General features: G+C 45.6%; 1 protein-coding gene across 3 annotated transcripts in view; it reads right to left on the reverse strand.

The window, feature by feature from the left end:
- Nucleotides 1-20,012, reverse strand: part of RFTN1 (raftlin, lipid raft linker 1) — a 207,347-nt gene that overhangs the window by 55,991 nt on the left and 131,344 nt on the right. For all 3 annotated transcript variants that reach the window (XM_027061902.2, XM_027061901.2, XM_027061900.2), the window contains exons 5-6: nucleotides 8,522-8,861; nucleotides 126-329 (exon numbers count right to left, since the gene is read on the reverse strand). In XM_027061902.2, the coding sequence (XP_026917703.1) occupies nucleotides 126-329; nucleotides 8,522-8,861 (544 nt within the window). The remainder of the gene's footprint in view (nucleotides 1-125; nucleotides 330-8,521; nucleotides 8,862-20,012) is intronic.

A 20,012-nucleotide genomic window follows, 5' to 3' on the forward strand; every position in this document is an offset into this window, starting at 1 on the left:
AGAAATCAAACGCAGCATGTTCATCAGCTGCGGGGCTTTCTGAATGGGGCAGGCTCTAAAGATGGTCTAAGATGAAAAGAGAAGCAGAGTTCATGAGGGCTGCCCAAGGTTTGTAACTTCCATACCATTGACCATGCCAAGGTAGAAGATGGCATTCACCAGCATGCCTCCTTTCCGGAAGTGGTCACTCATGTGCTCCAACCAGTTGGCATCCAAACCGCTCACCGTCTGGCCATTCTTGGAGACCCGGAGAGGAATAGTGACCGGATAGTATTGCCGGCACTTCTGATGGCTCTTCGACTTGTTGAAAAGGGCGAGGATCTCCATCTCTGTTGGGATTTGTAAAGAAGGTGGGAGAGAAGGGGTCAAAGAGTGATAAAAACCTGCCTCATCGAGTGTAGTGAATCTCTTAGGAGACTGAAGAAATGATATCAAAGGTAAACTTTCTGTTAGGTTGCACTAATGCCAAATAATAAAACCTGATTTCAGGTACTAAGTTAGGGAGCCTTGAAAGTGACATGGACGTCAAAGGTTGAGCTTCCAATGGCGGGCGGGTGGCACATGGGTTTTGAATCTGGCATGTAACGAATAGCTGTTATCTGGGATCAATTTGTATAGTCAGGTGTTTGTAAGGACATGGTAGACATTTCTAGAAATCCATACAAAGGTGTTTTGGAAGAAAAAAGTGGACGTATTTGGGTAAGAGCTGGTCTTTTTTATAAAAAAAAAAAAAGGTGAATATACAGAGGCACATAAAAATAAAAATACTACTCTAATTCCAGGAACCTTGTATACCCTTGAACTCACTATTTATAAACTGCAGGGGTGTTTCCTGGGGCCGAACCCATAATACTTAATCAAGTATATCGAAAATACACCACTGATATGTAAAAATAAATATGTTCCCGTAAATGAGGGTTCCTGCCTGGAGTGGTAGGTAGGTGGCACTGGGAGTGGGGCTCTGAGCTTCCCCTTTCCTTCATTTATAGCTCAGTTCTTCAAAAATCAACACTCACTAGCACCCAGAAGCTGACCCGTGCCAGCTGTACGTGCTGCTGGGCCATGAGTGAACAGTATCAGCCTCGAGGAGCAAATACCTGGAATTTCAATCTAAGTCTTGAAGGTCTTTTTCTGTGTTACTCATTTAGTCAAGCAATCAGAGTTTACCCAGCTTAAAAAGCTTTGCTAACACAGGCTAGTCAGGAATAGGCTTTGGTTTCCAAAAATATCTATTGGAATAATAAGAAAATCCCCACCCTTCTTTCAGAGAAATATTTTAAAGGTCGTAAACAATGGTTGACATTAGCAACAAGGACAAAGTATGCTCATGCTCCTCTCAGGAGAGACCTGGCCTAGACCCACGTTCCGGGACCCTGTATCCCCTACTTGAGTACTTCACAATTTTGCAATGTCCAAACACTTGCTGAATTATTCTTCTTTTAAACAGAATTGCTTTCCTTTATTTAAATAAATGAATTTAAAAAGGAAACTTTGTTTCATGACCATAAGGGAAACAACTACCACTTGCTATAAACAGAAGGGAATGATGAGGCACATTAACACCAAATATATCCATCCACACATCTAAAATTATCCCACACAGGTACTGTATTCCGGGCAAAGGAAGCCTTTTACAGCTCCATCTGAGCAAACATCAGCAGCGATCTCTGGGGAGCAGTGCCAGGCCATGACACTTTGTCATCAGCAAGAGTTAAGCTACCAGGGGGGCCATTTCTATCCATCGGATGGAACCAAATAGAAAGAAAGAAAGAAAGAAAGAAAGAAAGAAAGAAAGAAAGAAAGAAAGAAAGGTGCCCATCTTCAAAGATGGCCACCTGGATTTTAAACAACCAAATCTGGCCTATTTATTATTTCCACCCCAAGTTACCTTTCTCAGTCCATTTGCCTGACTCCAGCCAGTAAATGCTTTCCCACAAGAAATTAGGGCTTGGTGTACAGAGGTGGCAATCAGACTATTTCATGACTTTGAAATACACACTTGAGGAATGGAGTCATGCAAAGAAAGGTTTGCCATGGAGGGAAATCAAGCATTGCACTGGAGCTAGCAGGGACAGGATGTGAACTACACGATCAGGCATTTTCCAGTCCAAGGTGCTAGGTGTCCAAATAAAAGCCACACCTACTGAGGACAAGAGGATAAGCAATGCTTTAGTGAATCCCTGACTTCACCTGGATTTCTTCCAAAGCAGACCCTGTAAGTTTTTGAGTGCCAGCAGTTTATTTGGGAAGTGATCCCTGGAAATCCCTCCCAGAGAGGGAGGAGGGGTAGGAAATAGGGAAGAGAGGAAAGCCAGGGAAGGGTGCATTACTGAGCAGGTTACTGCTACAGCCATTGGGGCTCACTTAACTGCACAGAACATCCCTCCGATTGCCTTGCCACGGGGCAAGGAAGCCTGGGCATTTATCTTCAGGGATTGAGGCTACTCCTGAGGTATGAATTCCCTGGGGCAGTGGCCTGCCGGGGCCTGTTCCCATTCCAGACAACGCCTTCAGGCAGAGGCTAAGAAAGCTGTCCTCAGGTGACCCAAGGAGGACCAGAGCACCAGTCACCATAATCTGCTATAGTCAAGCACGAATATATATAGATCAAAAAGAAAAAGAAACCACAACCTCTATATGGAAGAGGTGAGTAGAGAATTTGACAGTGGCCCAAGTCCAAAAATACATGACAACACTTGATCAACCAGAAGAATTCCCCACTTGCATGGTAAGACAGAAACACAACTTTCCCAAATGCGTAAAGAAACAGAAAAAGGGGAAGGCCAAAAGGGGAAGGGAGGGTGCTGGGCGTGAGGTGAAGGGAAGACAGACTGCCCGACGGACGAGGTAGACAGTGCGGTGCTGACAGAGCCCCAGCTCTCACATCAGGATCCTCCCCAGGGAGGAGGGCCAAAGCCAGAGACAGAAATAAATTTTTCAGGAAGGAAACGCTGCTGGAATCAAGAGCCTCCAAAAGATTAGTAGTGGTGAAATATTGGGAGAAACCTGATTTCAGATGTGTAACCCTTTAGTTAACTCCCCTGTCCTGCTGTATCCTTGGCCATGGTCCTCTTTCTCATTACTTACATGGAAACCGGCCAAGAGAAACTGTCCCCAAATGATGCCTTTTGATGTTTTAATATTCTGATTCTCCAACACACATCATCACATGAGCAAGCACCGAGAGTTCCAAAAAGAAGTCCCAAGTTTGTTTAAATTTTCTCAGCTGCTCTGTGACTCTGCCATGACCCCAGCTGGAAGATTTTTCCAGACATGGGACAGAAAGTCCCAAAGGAGGGGGGAAGGCATTGTTTCTGAGAATGTTCTGAGAACAGCCGAAGAATTGGACTGGCAGAGCACCCAAGGAGAATCAAGACTGTCTTGCTTATATTTTTTAATCTTCTGGTCTTTCTCTTTCTTCCTGACACGGGGGGCTTTGCCTTGTGCCATTTGGATCCCCTCTGTCCAGAAAAGTCCCTGTAATATGATAGGGGATGCAGGTATGTTGCTGGATTGACCTGAGCCAGAAAGTGCAGTAAGCTAGGGGAGGAGAAGGGGGCGCTGGGCTTACTGGGTGCTGCCAGCCTGATAGCCAGACCCACGAAGGCCTTGCTAAGCTCCTCAGGAGCAGGGAAGAAGGAAATTGATGCCCAGTTCTGAGGCCCAGGCCAGGCAGTTGGGATTCAGGCACAGGATAGAAGTCTGTGGTCTGTCTGCAGAGAGACAGGCTCCAGAGAGCCTGTGACTGGCAGGTAGCAGGCAGGCTGGTTGGGTCCTGATGTTCCAAGAGACCTCCAGCCTGGAGGGAAGGGAGTGTGCAGCATCTGGCATAAAGCGTGACTCCCAGGGCTAGACTGGGAGGAGGAGGAGGAGGCTGGTGAGTTGGCTGGGGAAGAAACATGTGGGAGTCAGACTTGACCCGGTAGCTGCACTGAGTCGGGGCTAAGTTCTGCTGAGGTGACAGGCAGCGGGGCTAAGATGGAAGGTTTGCACTGGGAAGCAGGGCTGTGGGCTCTGGGATGGGATGAGAAGCCAGAAGGGCCTCAGTCCTGTTTGGATTCTTGAATCTGAGAGAAACTGCTTCAGACTTCTGTCAGGCTCGGGTACTAGCAGCAGGACACCTCTGGGCCTGGGTGGGGCTTGTTTGTGGAGGCAAAGTGGGGAAACCAGGCATATACAGCACTCCACGGGAATCCCCTGGTCAGGACAGCAGCAGCTACGGGCACTTTCACCTCCACCATCTGATGTGACTCTCCCAACCCCCACACGAAGGGCTGCCTCAGTTCTAAGCCCAGAAGCCTTAAGTGGATCCCCCAAACATCACAAGCTGGAAAGTGGCAAAGCCAAGAGTCTTTCAAACCCCCAGCCCTGGGCTGTTTCCAAATCTAACAAGAGGCTAATTTCATCAGTACACAGAAAGCAGGAGCTGTGGACCACGGGTGGGAGCTCAATAGCTGTTTGTTAATGGACTGAGGGAAAGGCCAAAAGATGGCGGCAGGTGGCAGATTTGGGAGGAGGAGAGCCACAGGGTAGCGCCATTCTGGGGGCGCGGGAAGGCAGGGCCACACATCAGAAAGGCCAGACTCAGGAGGACACCTTCTCTCTCTCCCCACACAAGGAGCTGGCTGCCAAGGAGGACTACTGAATAAAACCCCCTTGGCCAAGAAGTACAGTTGAGGTCACTAGCTTGGGTTTCTGGCTGGCATTTCTGAGCATTTTAAGTGACGAGGCACAGGATAGGAAGGGCAGCTCTTGGAAGATGTTTCAGTATTATTCAGTGGCAGAACAATTTGAATTTGTGTGAACCTTCCTGGCAACAGAGACGCCCAGGGAAGGACAGAAAGGAATGTTGGAAGCCAGGAGACAAGGGACAGGTGGATGTCTGGGTATACCTTCCTAGCCTTTCCCAGCACCGGCCTTCCCCACCTGGCCTGTCCATGCTCCCCATCTGCAGAAATGCATCACGAGGGGCCATTCGGAGCAGAGCTACTGGGGTGCTCTGTGTTCACCATAAGGCAGGGGCAGGAGCGGGAAGGGCAGCGTCCAGGAGTGAGGCATGGGGCTGTCCCTGCACCAGCTCAGGCCGTCTCTGCACAGCAACGACACCAAACCATCAGGGAAATCCCCGACCAGGAAATAAAAGTCAATGATCAGGAAGAGAACCACATGATGGGTCCCCAGAGAGACCTGTATGGGTGAAGGGGAGCATAACCTCCGGATCAGAGAGGCCGTTCAAGAGCCCACGGGGAGGGGGAGGGGCAGCCTGCCCCGTGTCTGGATGGTGAATTCACTGGCAAGCCCCATGTGAGCAGTCGCAGCCTAGACCCGGCTCCCCTAGGCCTCCTATAAAGGAAATAAATTAAACGAGGAGAAGGAGGGGGAAAGAGGGTGACTCCCTCTGGATTTTTTTTAATTGTCTTGCTGTGATTGCCTATTTAAGCCCACCTGGCAGAAAGAGGAGTAAAAACACTTCACCCTCCTTAGGGGGCCCTGCGAGAAAGGCAAGCTGAAAGCTGAGCAAGCAAGCAGCAGGGAGGGGAAGCTGGGGGGATTTGGGAGGAAGGTGATGGTGCAAGGAACTGGTAAGACTTCTCAGGAAAAAGATTTAGGAGAGAGGATTGGGTCAGGTGAAGGCCATGACCAATGTGGACAGGGTCCCTACATGTCCGGCCTTCGGGGAGGCTGAATGCTCAAGCTAGGAGATAAAACGTCACTACTTGAGAGCATGGAAGGTGACTTTCCTCATCTGTGAAATAGGCTAATAGTAGCATCCGCCATCATAAAACTGTTGTTGTGAGGTACCATCAAGATGGCTCATCGGAACTTAGAACAGTTCACCCAGAGAGTTACCACCATCATGACTGTCTATCCCCAGCAAGGCCATATATGTGGCCAATAACCCCTGAGTGTTCATTAACTGATGAAAAAAATCCAAAGGCTCATTTGTTCCACACGACGAAGAACAAAGGATAACAATAAGCTGCCTAAATTTCAGAGAGACCCATGGCCTCATGAGCAGAGAGATAAGAGCCAGCTTTGTGTGTAAACAACAGCCAGCCAGCTGCCCACTGAGTGAGATTAAAGTGGGGTACTGTAACACGCCCCTCCCCCATGGCTGAAATTCCCCTCCACTGTTGGCCTGACCACTTCCAGACACATCCTTCTTTAGCAGGATCTGGTTTGCTAGTAAAGAGAAGGGACTTGAAGAAATGAGGCACAGGCCAGGACACCTTGGGTGCTGAGGGGTCTTTATGGGTTCAGCAACGGAGGGGGCTCTTTGGGTGAGGGAGACAAACAGCCATAGGCCAGCAGGAGGCACGTGGGGGAAATGGTCCTAGGAAAGTCTCCCCAGTTTAATTCTCCCTAGAGTCAACCAAAGAGGGCAGGAAGTCTGGAAGGAGTCTTGGAGAAAGGTGGATTCTAGAGCAGGAAATCTCAGAAAAGTCCTGAGGGGAATTTCAGTATTGAATGCCTCCTTTCTCAAAGCCAGGGCTCCATGCAAAGGTGGAGGCCAGTGGTCAGGGCTACTGAGCCTGTGTGCCAATAATAACAGCTCACACTTAAGAGTCAAGCAGTGCTGAGTGCTTCAGATGTACATCTCGGGGCACCTGGGTGGCTCAGTCAGTTAAGCGTGCAACTCTTGATCTCAGCTCAGGTCATGATCTCATGGTTCGTCAGATGGAGCCCCAGGTCAGGCTCTGTGCTGACAGTGTGGAGTCTGCTTGGGATTATCTCTCTCTCTGCCTCTCCTCTGCCTCTCTCTCTCAAAATAAATAAATAGAACGTTTTAAAAAATGTACACCTAACCTTTCAATATGAACCTATTGTTCCATCTCTATTTTCCAGGGTAAGAAACTGAGGCACAGGAGGGTATCTTGTCCAAGACTGCCTAGGTAGAAGGCGGCAAATGGAATGTGAGTGGGGTCTGGTTTCTTAACCACAGTGCTGCCTGTCTCCATGACTCCTGGCCCCTTCTTCAGAGGTGCTGGCTGTGTCTGCCCTGAACTCTCACCCTCACATGCTCCTTCAAGGAGGTCAGTCTTCCTTCTGGGGATTCAGAACAACACATGCAGCCTAACAGCAATGAGAAGATGGGAGGTTTCTGGAATAACACCCGGACATTCATCAGGAGGCACACACAGGGTCTAAATGTGCTCTTAGCTACTCTGGAGGGAGAAGTCTACCTCAAACAGTGTGAAAAGTCCCATAGCTGAAAAGCCCTACTTTAGTACATATTTAAGAAGGATCCAGCCATAATATTAAACAACAGCCATAATATATCCCAGAATGGAGGCAGTGCCAATCTCTCGCTCTAAATCAACGTTGCAAGTTAAGTCCAGAATGGCCCACCCCGCAATTTTCTTTCCAGGAAGTACTGACCTAATATAACAAAAGAAACTGTTCCACCTTCTTCTAGATTCTCAGCACATAAACTGTTCCTCATCATTAAGAAGAGGCTAATTTCAAGAATCAGGAAATGAATAATAACATGAACTAGGAAGATGACCCAGAAGGCCCCCTAAATCCTGGGGGTCTCCTGGAAGTCTTGTTACCAGTGCACCTTCTGAAGGCTGAAAGAGGCCACGCAGCTCAGACAGGTGCCTGGCTCTTGGGAAATGGCTGGATGCTAGATTTCTTGGAGAAAGAAAAAGGAAAGGGAATTACCGGGAAAGGGAGAGAAACTTCACTCACCATAAAGTGAGGGCCTCAGGAAATCTTATTAGTCTATTAGAGTAGAGAGGTATGACAAGATAAGTTCACAGACCAGATCTGCCAATTTCCTAGCCTGGGAGAAGATTTACTCTCTAAATCTCAGTTTACTCAGCTGTAAAATGGGCAATGATACTACAGCTCACCCACATCACACACATCACCACAATTAAGAAATGTTGGCTGCTATTAATAAGTGTTGTTCTTTGAATTTGCCAACCTAAAATGCCTGCTCGAATGGCCGTTACAATGTGATTAGGAGGATTCACATATTGGTGGCCTCTCTTTGGCAGTGTTCTCTCCACACTGCTGATTTGTCAACTATACGCCCTGCCTGAAATCGGGCTGTTTACAGTACCTAGTGAGTTGAATCACCAGTTTCCTGCACAATTTGTCCTTAACTGGCTTTCTTGATTTCTTTCTTTAGGCAGATATTCAAAATGAGGGGACCAAAAGGGAGCATACGTTCTGCATTGGTGCCCAGCATCTTAACACTTTTCCTGTGCTAAGAGCAGGGCAATTCAAGGGTAGCACAAGAGCATGGGGTGAAAATCCCTTAAGTTCTAGAATCTACTTCGAACGTGACATGTCGGAGCGACCAGAAGGCAATTCCGTGGTTCTGCTCTCCCGGAAGGAAGTCACAACTTCAGTACGCAATCAGTCAGGAGGCCCGGAAAAATGCCTGATGAAGTTTCCCCTGTGCGATGGACTGCTGTCTCTACACTCTAATTCCATTTCTTTTTCCTAAAATGCCATGGGGACTACTGAAAAGCCGTTAGCCTCTCTTTTAAGTGGTTGCTGACATACTTACTTCCCGAGAGTGGCTCCTCACTCACTTCCAGCAGGTCACCCTCCGGCCCATCCAGAGTCTTGCTCACTCCATGTGGAGAAAATTCTGCTCCGTTCCCCTCTCCCGAGGGCAAGCTGGGTTGCTCAGCGATGGGTGTCTCCCCTCCTGGGCCCTGGCCTGGCTCCCGGCTGCCGTCCATCCCCACGGGAGCACCCGGGTTCTCGTTATTCTCACACCTGCCTGGCTCCTGTTCCGCATCTCTGGCGTCCACTGGGGGGCTGCTGCCTGCCGACCTCGCAGGGCAATGGTACTGAGGTATGACGCCGACAAATTGCAGGCCCTGACTTGCAGCCTCCTGGATCTGTAAGGCAAACGAAATGAAGGGGACTGAGTGAAGGGAACTTTATTCTATCAAAGGGGGACACGGGCCACATCCAAAACGTCTCACCGGAGGATTCTGAGGATGATTCAGTTTGAACACGAAGTCTCTCAAGGTGGCAGGTGTCCCATGTCCCTCTAGGTAGTGGCCACACCCTAACCCTGGCCCGCCTGGGGACAGACAGCATGGGGCTTGCTCTTTTTAATTATGAAGCATATTGGGGGCGCCTGGGTGGCACAGTCGGTTAAGCCTCCCACTTCGGCTCAGGTCATGATCTTACAGTTTTGTGGGTTTGAGCCCCACATTGGGCTCTGTGCTGACAGCTCAGAACCTAGAGCCTGCTTTAGATTCTGTGTGTGTGTGTCTCTCTCTCTGACTTTCCCCTGCTTGTGCTCTCTCTTTCTTTCTCAAAAATAAAACATGAAAAAAATTATGAAGCATGTGGCTAAATAGGGCTGGGATTACCTCTCTTTGCAATACCGCATTCGTCCCTACTGGTTATTTTTTCTCTAAGAGGCTGAAAGAAGGTTCCAAAGGATGAGTTGAAACAAAGAGTTTGAAAGAGGAAGTTCATTTTGGTAAGAGTTTATTTTTTCGTTATTTTTTTTTTTTCTGATGAATCGCCTACTTCCTGCCAGTCAGGCTACTGTATAATCCACTATGTCTATATAGCCATATACTAACTACCAGATGACATTTTATGACCCAAAGAGCTTCCTCTTTTAAACAATTGTTTTGGCAAAGAAGGGCGGAGGTGGGGGAAATCATCACTGCGTGGAGGCTGGTGTGCACATTCCCCACAGCAGGGAAATCTGACGGACAGACACCTGTTCCTTGGTGCTCCGCCTAAGCCAAAGGCACCTGAAAGCCATGCTGGGCCCACAGGTGTTGCTACGGCTGTCTCGTGACTCTGTAGGCTACGGGATACACCATCCAGTCTAGGTAACAGGTAACTTGCTTCTCACTTCCTGAGCCTGCAAGATGGGGGGTGTTGGGGGGGGGGGCTAATGACCACACAAAGTACTAAGGCACTTTAACTCTACCCTCCCTGACAGATACCCCTGGGCAACTGAATGTAATAGTTGTATGTGAAAGAAAAATTGAAAGTAACAGCCTAATAAAATCAAGCAAGAGCCGACCCAAACTGGAAAATCGGCTTTAAGAGACATCCTGGGCAAGGATGCTCAGGTCATTTTACAGATAAATCAGGAAGTGAAGACCTCAGAGTTGTGTAAGTCTTAGTCACCAGCCTCTGAGTGGATGACCTCAGAAAATCTTGAGGCCTCTGTAGCGATCATCTACTGTCATTTGAGAATTAGTAAGAAACACCAGCATGGAGCTACTCTTTCTAAGGGAGAAGTAAGCCGTGACCACCCTCCTTGGATGAAACGCCCTAACTTTAAGCCGAAGGTCATTTTAGTTCAACAATGCACACTCTAGAAGGCAATCTACAGCAGTTACAAATGTACCATCCAGTCTTTCTATAAAGTCTAGCTTTTTCTAGAAATAATGACAACAACAGTAGGGATTACCGTCTACTGTAGACCTACTAAGTCCCAGACACTGTACTAGGGATTTTACATAAATCGTCTGTTTAATCCTTCAAACACACCACATGGTATCATTATCTCCATTTCAGATGAGGATACTGAGGCCCAGAGACATTACAGTCATAAAGTAAGCAGTGAGTAGCTGAGGTTCAAAGCCAGGTCTGACTCAGACCCAAGTTCATTCTCAATCACTAGACCAAGTGGATGCCTGTCAAGGCATCATCAAGTACATATGTGTTCTCAGACATGTATGTGTCCACACATATGCCCGTGGCTGGCTCAATTCACTCTTCAAAAGTTAAACAAAAAAACTTAAAGTCACTCCATCCCATTCCGAAAATTCATTTTGACCTATTAATCTGTGATAGCTGCCTGCTTCTAGAAACTGTTTTGGAAAGCTTCTAACGGAAGACACAGGTACCAAAGTTTTAAGAGAAAAGAGTGGGAGATCATTATTACCAAAGAACCTTAGGTTAAGGGAAGCTACTGCATATGAAGGCTTGCTCTGAGCCTCCTGGCAACATAGGGAGAGCCATGGATTTTTATAATCCTTAAATGAAATGAGGAAACATGCCAGGTCAATAAGAGAGAAGCATAATTTGCTGGTAAGGAACAGAGAAATTTGTCGTATGACTCTTGCAGAGCTATGGAGTCAAATGGGTCTTCCTTAGTTTTACAGAAAACAAAGAGACATTTTTCTTACATCATTTACATACTCTTAGCCCTTGATAGAAGGCGAGGACATTGTGCTAAAGCACAGATCTTCGACAGTCCTTCGTGTGGCTCTAACGTGATAGAAGCCAGATAACTAAAGGCAGCTGTGGCCGATGGCAGCCCGCTGAGATGTGTCATGCTCGGGGATGGGGCCACTTCAGCACTAACTTCCCCAATTCCCACCGTACTGGAGTGAGGTGGCTTGTTCTCGTCTTAAAAGTTTGTGAAATAATTTCAGAAATCACTTGCCTATGCTTCTTCCCAACGGTTGGGAAAGTGGCTTTTTAAAGTTTTGAACGTGTTATGCACATTCTCAGGGCACTGAATTTATAGTAGAAGTAAACGAAAACCTAACTGCCACAATTTTCATACGTGGGAAAACACCACTAATAACTTCCAGGGGTAGCTCCTACAGGAAGGACAGTGAGCCAGCTCCCCTCAAAGCTGCACACCTCTGTTTCAGCCGGGTGGCGTTCCCTTTCATGAACCTCGAGTCTGAGCCTCTCCATTTGCCACCGTGCTGCAGGAACAGGTGCACTGTCGGCACCGCCTTGCACACGCCCCCCTTGCACACAGCCCCTGCTGCGGGTGTCTCACCACACACAAAACAGCTATGACTGCTGAAGTATTAAAAGCTGGTCCCACCGGGGGCTCAACCACAGGCCAGTCTCGACTTGAGTCATGGGGTTTGGAGGCAGAAAGGCTTGGCTTGGAGCTCCAGATGTACGACTCTGGAACCAGAGTATGTTATATCACTTTCTATGCCTCAGTTTTCTCATCCATAAAAGGAGGGAGATCCTACTTCTCTTGCGGTTGCTATGAAGGTTAGACGTTACATACGGCAGGTGTGCCGAAGGACAGGCAGAGAGAAGGCACTCCTGACCATCACTATTGCTCTACCCTCTCTCCTCATCGGTCCCAGGCTTCTGTGACCCTGCTGACTGCTGACAGTCATCCAGAAGACGGAGGTGAGGACTCTGGACACAGGGCATTATCCCAATCCTCTCTTTCCTTACTGGGACTTGAAATTGCGAGAGGCTTTGCATTAATCAGACATGTCCCTTCTCTCCCAACTAACTGGACAACCATACTCCTTTGCCCTCCTGTACCTCAAACTTATCCTCTACGCCAGGGGTTCTCAAAGTGAGAACAGCATCAGCATCACCAGGGAACCTGTCAGAAATGCAAATTCCCAGGCCTCGCTGACTTCAGAAACTCTGAATCAGAGCCCCTGGGGATAGGGCCCAAAGCCCTCCGGGTGATTCCAATACACCCCAAAGTTTGAGAATCACTATTCTAGAATATGCATTTCATGAAGTCTGGAGTTTTGTGCGCTGCTTTGTCCCTGGTGTTAGAATGATGTCTGACATACAGGAGGTGCTCTTTAAGTATCTGTGGAATGAATGAATACATTAAATAATGAGTGAATATGTATGTCTTCTCTCCCAGAATGACCTCCTTGAAGGTAGAGATGGAGACTGATTAATTTTTCAGCTCCCGAATTCAACTGTATTAAGTCCGAACACTGGCCTAGGCCAACATTGCACTTAGGTGCTGGGGATACAAAATGGGGCACCTGGGTGGCTTAGTCAGTTAAGCATCTGACTTCAGGCCAGGTCATAATCTCATGGTTCATGAGTTCAAGCCCTGTGTCGGGTTCTGTGCTGACGGTTCAGAGCCTGGTGTCTGCTTCGGATTCTGTGCCTCCCTCTCTCTCTGCCCCAACAAAAACAAAAACAAAAATAGAAATCCTTACTCTCAAGAAGATTCAGCTAACTACTGTAAATAGCTTTGAAAAACAATTACAGTAATGTGGCACAAAAATGCTTATTTTATAATGTTGTATTAAAAAAATCAAGATTCTGGGGTACCTGGGTGGCTCGAGTCAGTTGAGCTTCTGACTCTTGATTTTGGCTCAGATCATGATCCCAGGGTTGTGGGATCAAGCCCTGCGTCAGGCTCTGAGCTAAGCCACTGAGCATGGAGCCTGCTTAAGACTCTCTCTCTCTCTCTCTCTCTCTCTCTCTCTCTCTCTTTCTCTGTTCCTCTCCTCCACTCACAGGCTCTCTCTCTCAAATAACAAAAATAAAAAATAAAACAAGATTCTAAATTTTATAGACACAGTATCATGACAGCTGTCATATTTCTGAAGTGTGTAATTTTTCAAAATTTATCTGATGAGTATGCATATTACTCTAAAATTTTTTTTAATGTTTATTTTTGAGAGAGAGAGCATGCGAGAGAGAGAGAGAGAGAGAGAGAGACAGAGAGACAGAGAGTGGGGGAGGGGCAGAGAGGGAGACACAGAATCTGAAGCAGGCTCCAGACTCCAAGCTGTTAGCATAGAGCCCAAAGTGGGGCTCAAACTCACGAACCGCGAGATCATGTCGTGAGGTGAAGCCGGATGCTTAACTGACTGAGCCACCCAGGTGCTTTTATGCAGTAAATACTGGAAAAATTTCTCATAGAGCATGTTAAATGTAGGAATGGATATAAAGGTATAGAAATGACAGTGATTATTTCTGCCTTAAGGGGAAGCAGAAAAGTTTCTGACAGGTCAGGGCTATAACAAATGAAATAATGTAATACAGTAGGAAGAGGTGAGGAGTGTGACAGAATCAAGAGTGTGTACCTCTCACTTTACACTTTCAAATTCAATTTTTTTCTCCAAAATACTATGCTAGACAAACTCTATTTGGGGACCAAATCTGCAGGAGGCTTTGAAGGATGAATAGGAGTTCACCAGACAGGTGAAATAAAGGGAGAATGGTAATGCAGGTAAAGAGAAAGGAGAATCATCATGGGCAAAAACTTGACAGTATGCAACAGCCTGATGTATTGAAGTGACTTCTATAAATATTTCTGGATCATGACAGGAGAAGTCAGGAATGAGGGTGAACTGGAAATCACAAGGGCCATATGGTGGATGTCACTGAATACCATGCCAACAAAGGCTCTGACTGCACCCTGCAGGCCAGCATATCCCCCACATTTCGCACTATAGTAACTCCAAGGGCAGAGAATAGGGGTCTGAGGGCAAAGCACAAGATTTCTTTGAATGCTCATCTTTTATCTTAAACATTAATGAAAATTTTATATCCTGCACCATAGTACTGTAGAGTACCAGAACGTCTAAAAAGATGGCAAAGGTAAATGCCTCCCTCCCCCCGTCCCCAGCCCTTCCAGAGAAGTTTGCTTCTCAGGCATATGAAACATCTTTGCGCATAAATCTTTGCAGCTCTGCTTACTTCCTTCAGGTGGATTCCTGGAAGAGGAATTAATGAGTCAAGAGATATTAACTTTTCAAAGGCTGGCTACAGGCTGCCAAATTGTTTACCAGAAAGGGGGAGTAGTCCTTTTTAACCAGAGGAACCACATTTAGATTTTATAAAGATCAATCTTTGGCTAGACGCTGAGGGTCTTGACTCTTCTTAACTCTAGGACAGCACTCTCTTTTCTCTTTTTCTCTCTTAAAGTCATTTGACTGTGTTTGCCAAACAGATCCCTGTTTGTTTCGCATTTACTCATGTATTCATTTGTTCATTCACAACCTTTCTTGAGCAGATCTCATGAGCATACTAATGGCGGGCCCTAGTTACTGCTCATCGGGGTTCACCCTCAGCCACCTGGTCTCCTCGCGCTACACTCCCTGCAGTAACCTTCTCCACTCACTTGGGTTTAGCCACTAGTTATGTGTTAACTATTCCCAAATTCAGACTCTCCAGCCATGACTTTCCTCTGGAGTTCAAACCTACACGGCCGATGATCATGGCTGCTGGGCCCACCACTGCCCTCATCTCTCCAATTGGAGCCACAGGCATTTTCCTTAGCTCTTGCCTTTCTCTAACCTTGTGTATCTGCTCACCACATCCTGCCAGATTTCTCTCCCAGTGTTTCTGAAATTCCGCTCCCATTCTCCACACATCTAAGATGGACTTACTTCAGGTACTCATCATCTGCTGCTGGACACCACTGTTCCTCCAAGCTACACCAAGTCTTCATGAGCATGGGGTCAAGTCAATATGGAAGATCAAATCACGACCACCCAGGTCACCTTGTTACAGAATTCCCTGCAAATTATCACGTGCGCCTATAAAATTTCTCTAACAACTGTGATTATTAAAACGATAATTGTTAACATTGTACAACTCTTCCACAAAGAACTTTAACGTGCATGATCTTAGGCCCCAAAAGAATACCCTACAGAAAAGGAAACTGGTTCCGAGACAGTTATGTGACTGGTCAAACCACCCAGGGATAATCACTGGCAAAGTCTGGATTCAACTCAGCATCCTAAAACCAACGTGATGCTTGCTCCTTTAATGAGACCACTCTTTCTACTTCATGTCATCCAGCCTGTGTCCAAGATACCAGTTTAAACTGAAACACAGCTTCACCCACCTTCTTATTTCTGCTGCATTTAAGAACCACCACACCCCCCGATACTTAAAGGAGTAACCCTTGCTGGGTTAGGAAGCAAAAATTAAGTAACACCATTTTCAACTGGTCCAAGACTTCATTCAGCTGCTCTGTAATGAGTAAGCACAAATTTGATAGTTAACTCTATTTTCCCAATCTAAAATCAGAGATAATGATGTGAAAAAGATCTTTCCTTCCTTTTTAAAGACTTATTTCTATAAAAAAATCTCAACTCATTGTAAAAAATTAGAGCTTCTATTTAAAGAATAGCTTTCATGAAAAATAACAACATGACATTGGAATAATCTCAGAAAACTGAGACAGAGAATCTGTTACTCTACTTTCAAAATGAATACCATGCTGCTAAAGATAAGTTCAAGTATATGCAGGTCTTAGCCCTACCATGTGAAAGTAGAGCGTTCCTACGAAAACTTTTATAAGCCTGAATGGCATAAAGTGAAGAAGGAATTATCATTAATTTCTATGGAAAAAATTTTGAGCATTCCCAGATCCAAAAAATAACCTCTCTTAAGCCTTTTTGATACCTTAGGAAACATTTTGCTAACAGATGCACAAAATAAATCTAGATAAAGCACAGATGCTCATAGACATAGTTCAAAGCTATGGAGGCTGGATGCTGAGATGCTGAGCATCGTTCCCCAGGGAAGGAGCTTGGTGGGGCCACTGTTGCTGCCTGGGGTACGTGCTGCCTCTGTAATGGCTTGCTGCAAAACAAACGCTGAATGCTATTTTTGCTTTTTGCCTTTTTTCATAAAAGTAAAAATCCTCATTGGATTTCTTTCACTTGGTGAAAACGGGTACTAAGGTAGGTTTTTGTACAAGGGAAGCTGCATAACATGAACTCTTGAAAAGCAGGGGATACCTGCACTCTATCTAGTACACGTGTTTGTGTTTTAGAGAATAAATATCGGTCAGGGTGAAACCAGTTACAGAGAAGCGGAACGTGGATCGGATTTTGTAAAAATGAAAGCTATATGTCACATGGAGAAAGGAGCAGAATGGGCTTCTGCTGACAGGTCAGTAGGAACTGGAGTGCCCACAGACCATACCAGATGGCATGGGTGAAGGGTGAGAGACAAAGACCATTCTGTCTGAATCTAGTGAAAGAGTTGCCATGGGTCAACTGGCTAAACTATGATGACCAGTTGCTTGGTCAAACTAGTCTAGACGTTGCTGTAGAGAGATTTTAAACATGTGACTGACACCTATAATTAATTGACTAGAACTAAAGCAGGTTACCCTCCATAATGTGGATGGGCCTCACTCAATCAGTGGAAGGCCTTAAATGCAAAGACTGACTTTTTCCAAAGAAGGAATTCTGCCTTTAGACAACAGCATGGAAAATCTGCCTCAGTTTTCAACCTTCAGACTCCAGACTGCAACATGACTCTTACCTGAGCCTCCAGTTGGCAGGACAGCCCTCCAGGTTTCGGACTTGTCAGTTCCCAAGACCCTTAAACTCACTCAATTTCAATCCCAGTATCTCTCTCTACAGACAGATCAATCAATAGACAGATAATCTTATTAGGTCTGTTTCTCCAGAGAATTCGAATCCAGGAGGAAAACAGGGAAAGGGAGTGAGGTGTATAAGACAGCACAGGGCAGGCTGATAAAGGTCTTTAAATCTAAATCTGACTTGGTGTGAAATGAAGAGATGCCTAAGAGCTCCCAAAAGGCAGTGAGAGAGCATGTGCCCCAAACAGAAACACCACCACTAGGACTTAATCTGGCATTGAATCAAGGTCCCAGGGGGGAGGGTGAGGTATGGCAAGAAGGTTACCAGTGGTCACTGTCATCAGGTAAAGGAAATCTCCCCACCACATTTTGAAATGAGGGAAAGTAAATCCTTAACCAGTAGATTTAACTTCTACAAGTTATAGGCAGTTTCTAACTTTATGATGAACTTAATGGAATGGCTATAATTCATTAGCTAATTTATGCTGGAAATCAGAAACTCACTGAATTTTTAAAAATGTAGAGGGGCACATGGGTGGCTCAGTCGGTTAAGCGTCCGACTTCAGCTCAGGTCATGATCTCTCAGTTAATGAGTTTGAGCCCCGTGTTGGGCTCTGAGCTGACAGCTCAGAGCCTGGAGCCTGCTTTCTGTGTCTCCCTCTCTCTCTGACACTCCCCAGCTCGTGCTCTGTCTCTCAAAAATAAATAAATGTAATAAATAAATAAATAAATAAATAAATAAATAAATAAATAAAGGAAGCCAAGAGTGACTATTTAAATTCAAGTTAATTCAAACAAAATGAAATTAAAAGTTCAGTTCCTCAGGCCACATTTCAAGTGTTCAATAGCCATTCATGGCTAGTGACTATAGTATAAGATAATGAAGATACAGAACATTTCCATCATCACATAAGAAGTATTATTATCAGCATAATAAACCATATAAAATACTGAATAATAGAGGGGTGCTGGGGTGGTTCAGTTGGTTAAGTGTCTAACTTTGGCTCAGGTCATGATCTCACGGTTCGTGGGTTCAAGCCCCGCATCAGGCTTTGTGCTGACAGCTCAGATCCTAGAGCCTGCTTCGGATTCTGTGTTTCCCTCTCTCTGCCCCTCCCCCACTCACACTGTCTGTCTGTCTCTCTCAAAAATAAATAAATATTTAAAAAAAAATACTGAATAATAGAAACAGTTTTCAACAATGACTTCAGGGGCATGTAACAATAGGGAAAAGACCAAGACCCACACACACTCACACACACACACACACACACACACACACACCCCAAATTTACCCTAGACCAGACCACTGCCCACTCTGACCCCTCCCCCATAATTCATGGGCCACCATTCTGCAACAGCTGACATTTTAAAGTCTTTGGGGATTTATGAAATAGAAAGGCAACCTACAGAGGCATGCACTTATGTCAAGACCAGGCACAAAAATGCTGTTCTGAGTTGCACAGTTACACATGAGTCTTTACGGTGAATATTTTATCATACACACACAACCCTTCTCCTCTTTTGTCACCTAAACTCTTGTACAGCTTTCTGAGAAGAAAGGTTCAAAAATAGCACGGGTTTAAGCTCAAGTCTGAAGATGCCCTGAGTTCAGATGTGTTAACATTTAGCTTTAGAAATTGAAACCTTTACTAAGCACTGCTGGGAGTTTAGCTCCATTATCATATAAACCTGCTGGTGTTGTGGTTTTCTCCTTTAATGACCAGGAGGTCTTAGAATGAGCCCTGAACAAGAAGTCTGAGACATACAGCTTCAGACCCAACTCTGCAACTCACTAGTTTAGTTACTGGTCAACCCAGCTTATCTATCTGAACCTCAGTTTCCTCATTTATAAAATGGGGTTAATAATACCCATTCATTCATGCCATAATGCGATACCTTAGTATGTGCTAGGCACTAGGAGCTTGGGAAACAATAGCGAGTCAAACAGGCACTATCCCTACCCTCTTTTTTTTTTTTAATTTTTTAAAAAAATTTAATCCAAATTAGTTAGCATATAGTGCAACGATGATTTCGGGAGTAGATTCCTTAATGCCCCTTACCCATTTAGCCCATCCCCCCTCCCACACTCCCCCTCCAGTAACCCTCTGTTTGTTCCCCATATTTATGAGTCTCTTATGCTTTGTCCCCCTCCCTCCTTTTATATTATTTTTGTTTCCCTTCCCTTATGTTCATCTGTTTTGTCTCTTAAAGTCCTCATATAATGAAGTCATATATGATATTTGTCTTTCTCTGACTGACTCATTTCACTTAGCATAATACCCTCCAGTTTCATCCACGTAGTTGCAAATGGCAAGATTTCTTTTTGATTGCCGAGTAATACTCCATTGTATATATACAACACATCTTCTTTATCCATTCATCCATCGATGGACATTTAGGCTCTTTCCATATTTTGGCTATTGTGGATAGTGCTATTATAAACATGGGGGTGCATGTGTCCTTTCGAAACAGCACATCTGTATCCCGTGGATAAATGCCTAGTAGTGCAATTGCTGGGTCGTAGGGTAATTCTATTTTTAGTTTTTTGAGGAACCTCCATACTGTTTTCCAGAGTGGCCTCACCAGCTTGCATTCCCATATCCCTGCCCTCTTGAATTTAGTATGTGTCCAACTCAAAGGGTAACTTCGAGACCCTGGAAGAGTTAATGTGTTCAATCCTTCTCAGACTATCTATGCTCAGTTTGAAGGACCACCCCTTGCCCTGGCAGGGCTGGGGTTGGGGGGGAAGAGGTGCCTTTATTCTTCCTCTGCTATTAGGGGTGATTTGGTGGGAGGCTTGGAAAATTCTGAAAGAACCCAGAAAACTACAAACTCCCTAAAACAAAAGGAAGAGGTGGAGCCCAGTGTGCTGGTGGTAGTAGAGAATGGATCCATCCTCTTTGGTGGCTCCCTTCAGGGCAGGCATTTCTGACAAAAGGATTTTTATTGGCCTTCATTATCTGTGTTAATT

The sequence above is a fragment of the Acinonyx jubatus genome, chromosome C2, assembly GCF_027475565.1.
Source record: "Acinonyx jubatus isolate Ajub_Pintada_27869175 chromosome C2, VMU_Ajub_asm_v1.0, whole genome shotgun sequence".
Classification (NCBI taxonomy): domain Eukaryota; kingdom Metazoa; phylum Chordata; class Mammalia; order Carnivora; family Felidae; genus Acinonyx; species Acinonyx jubatus.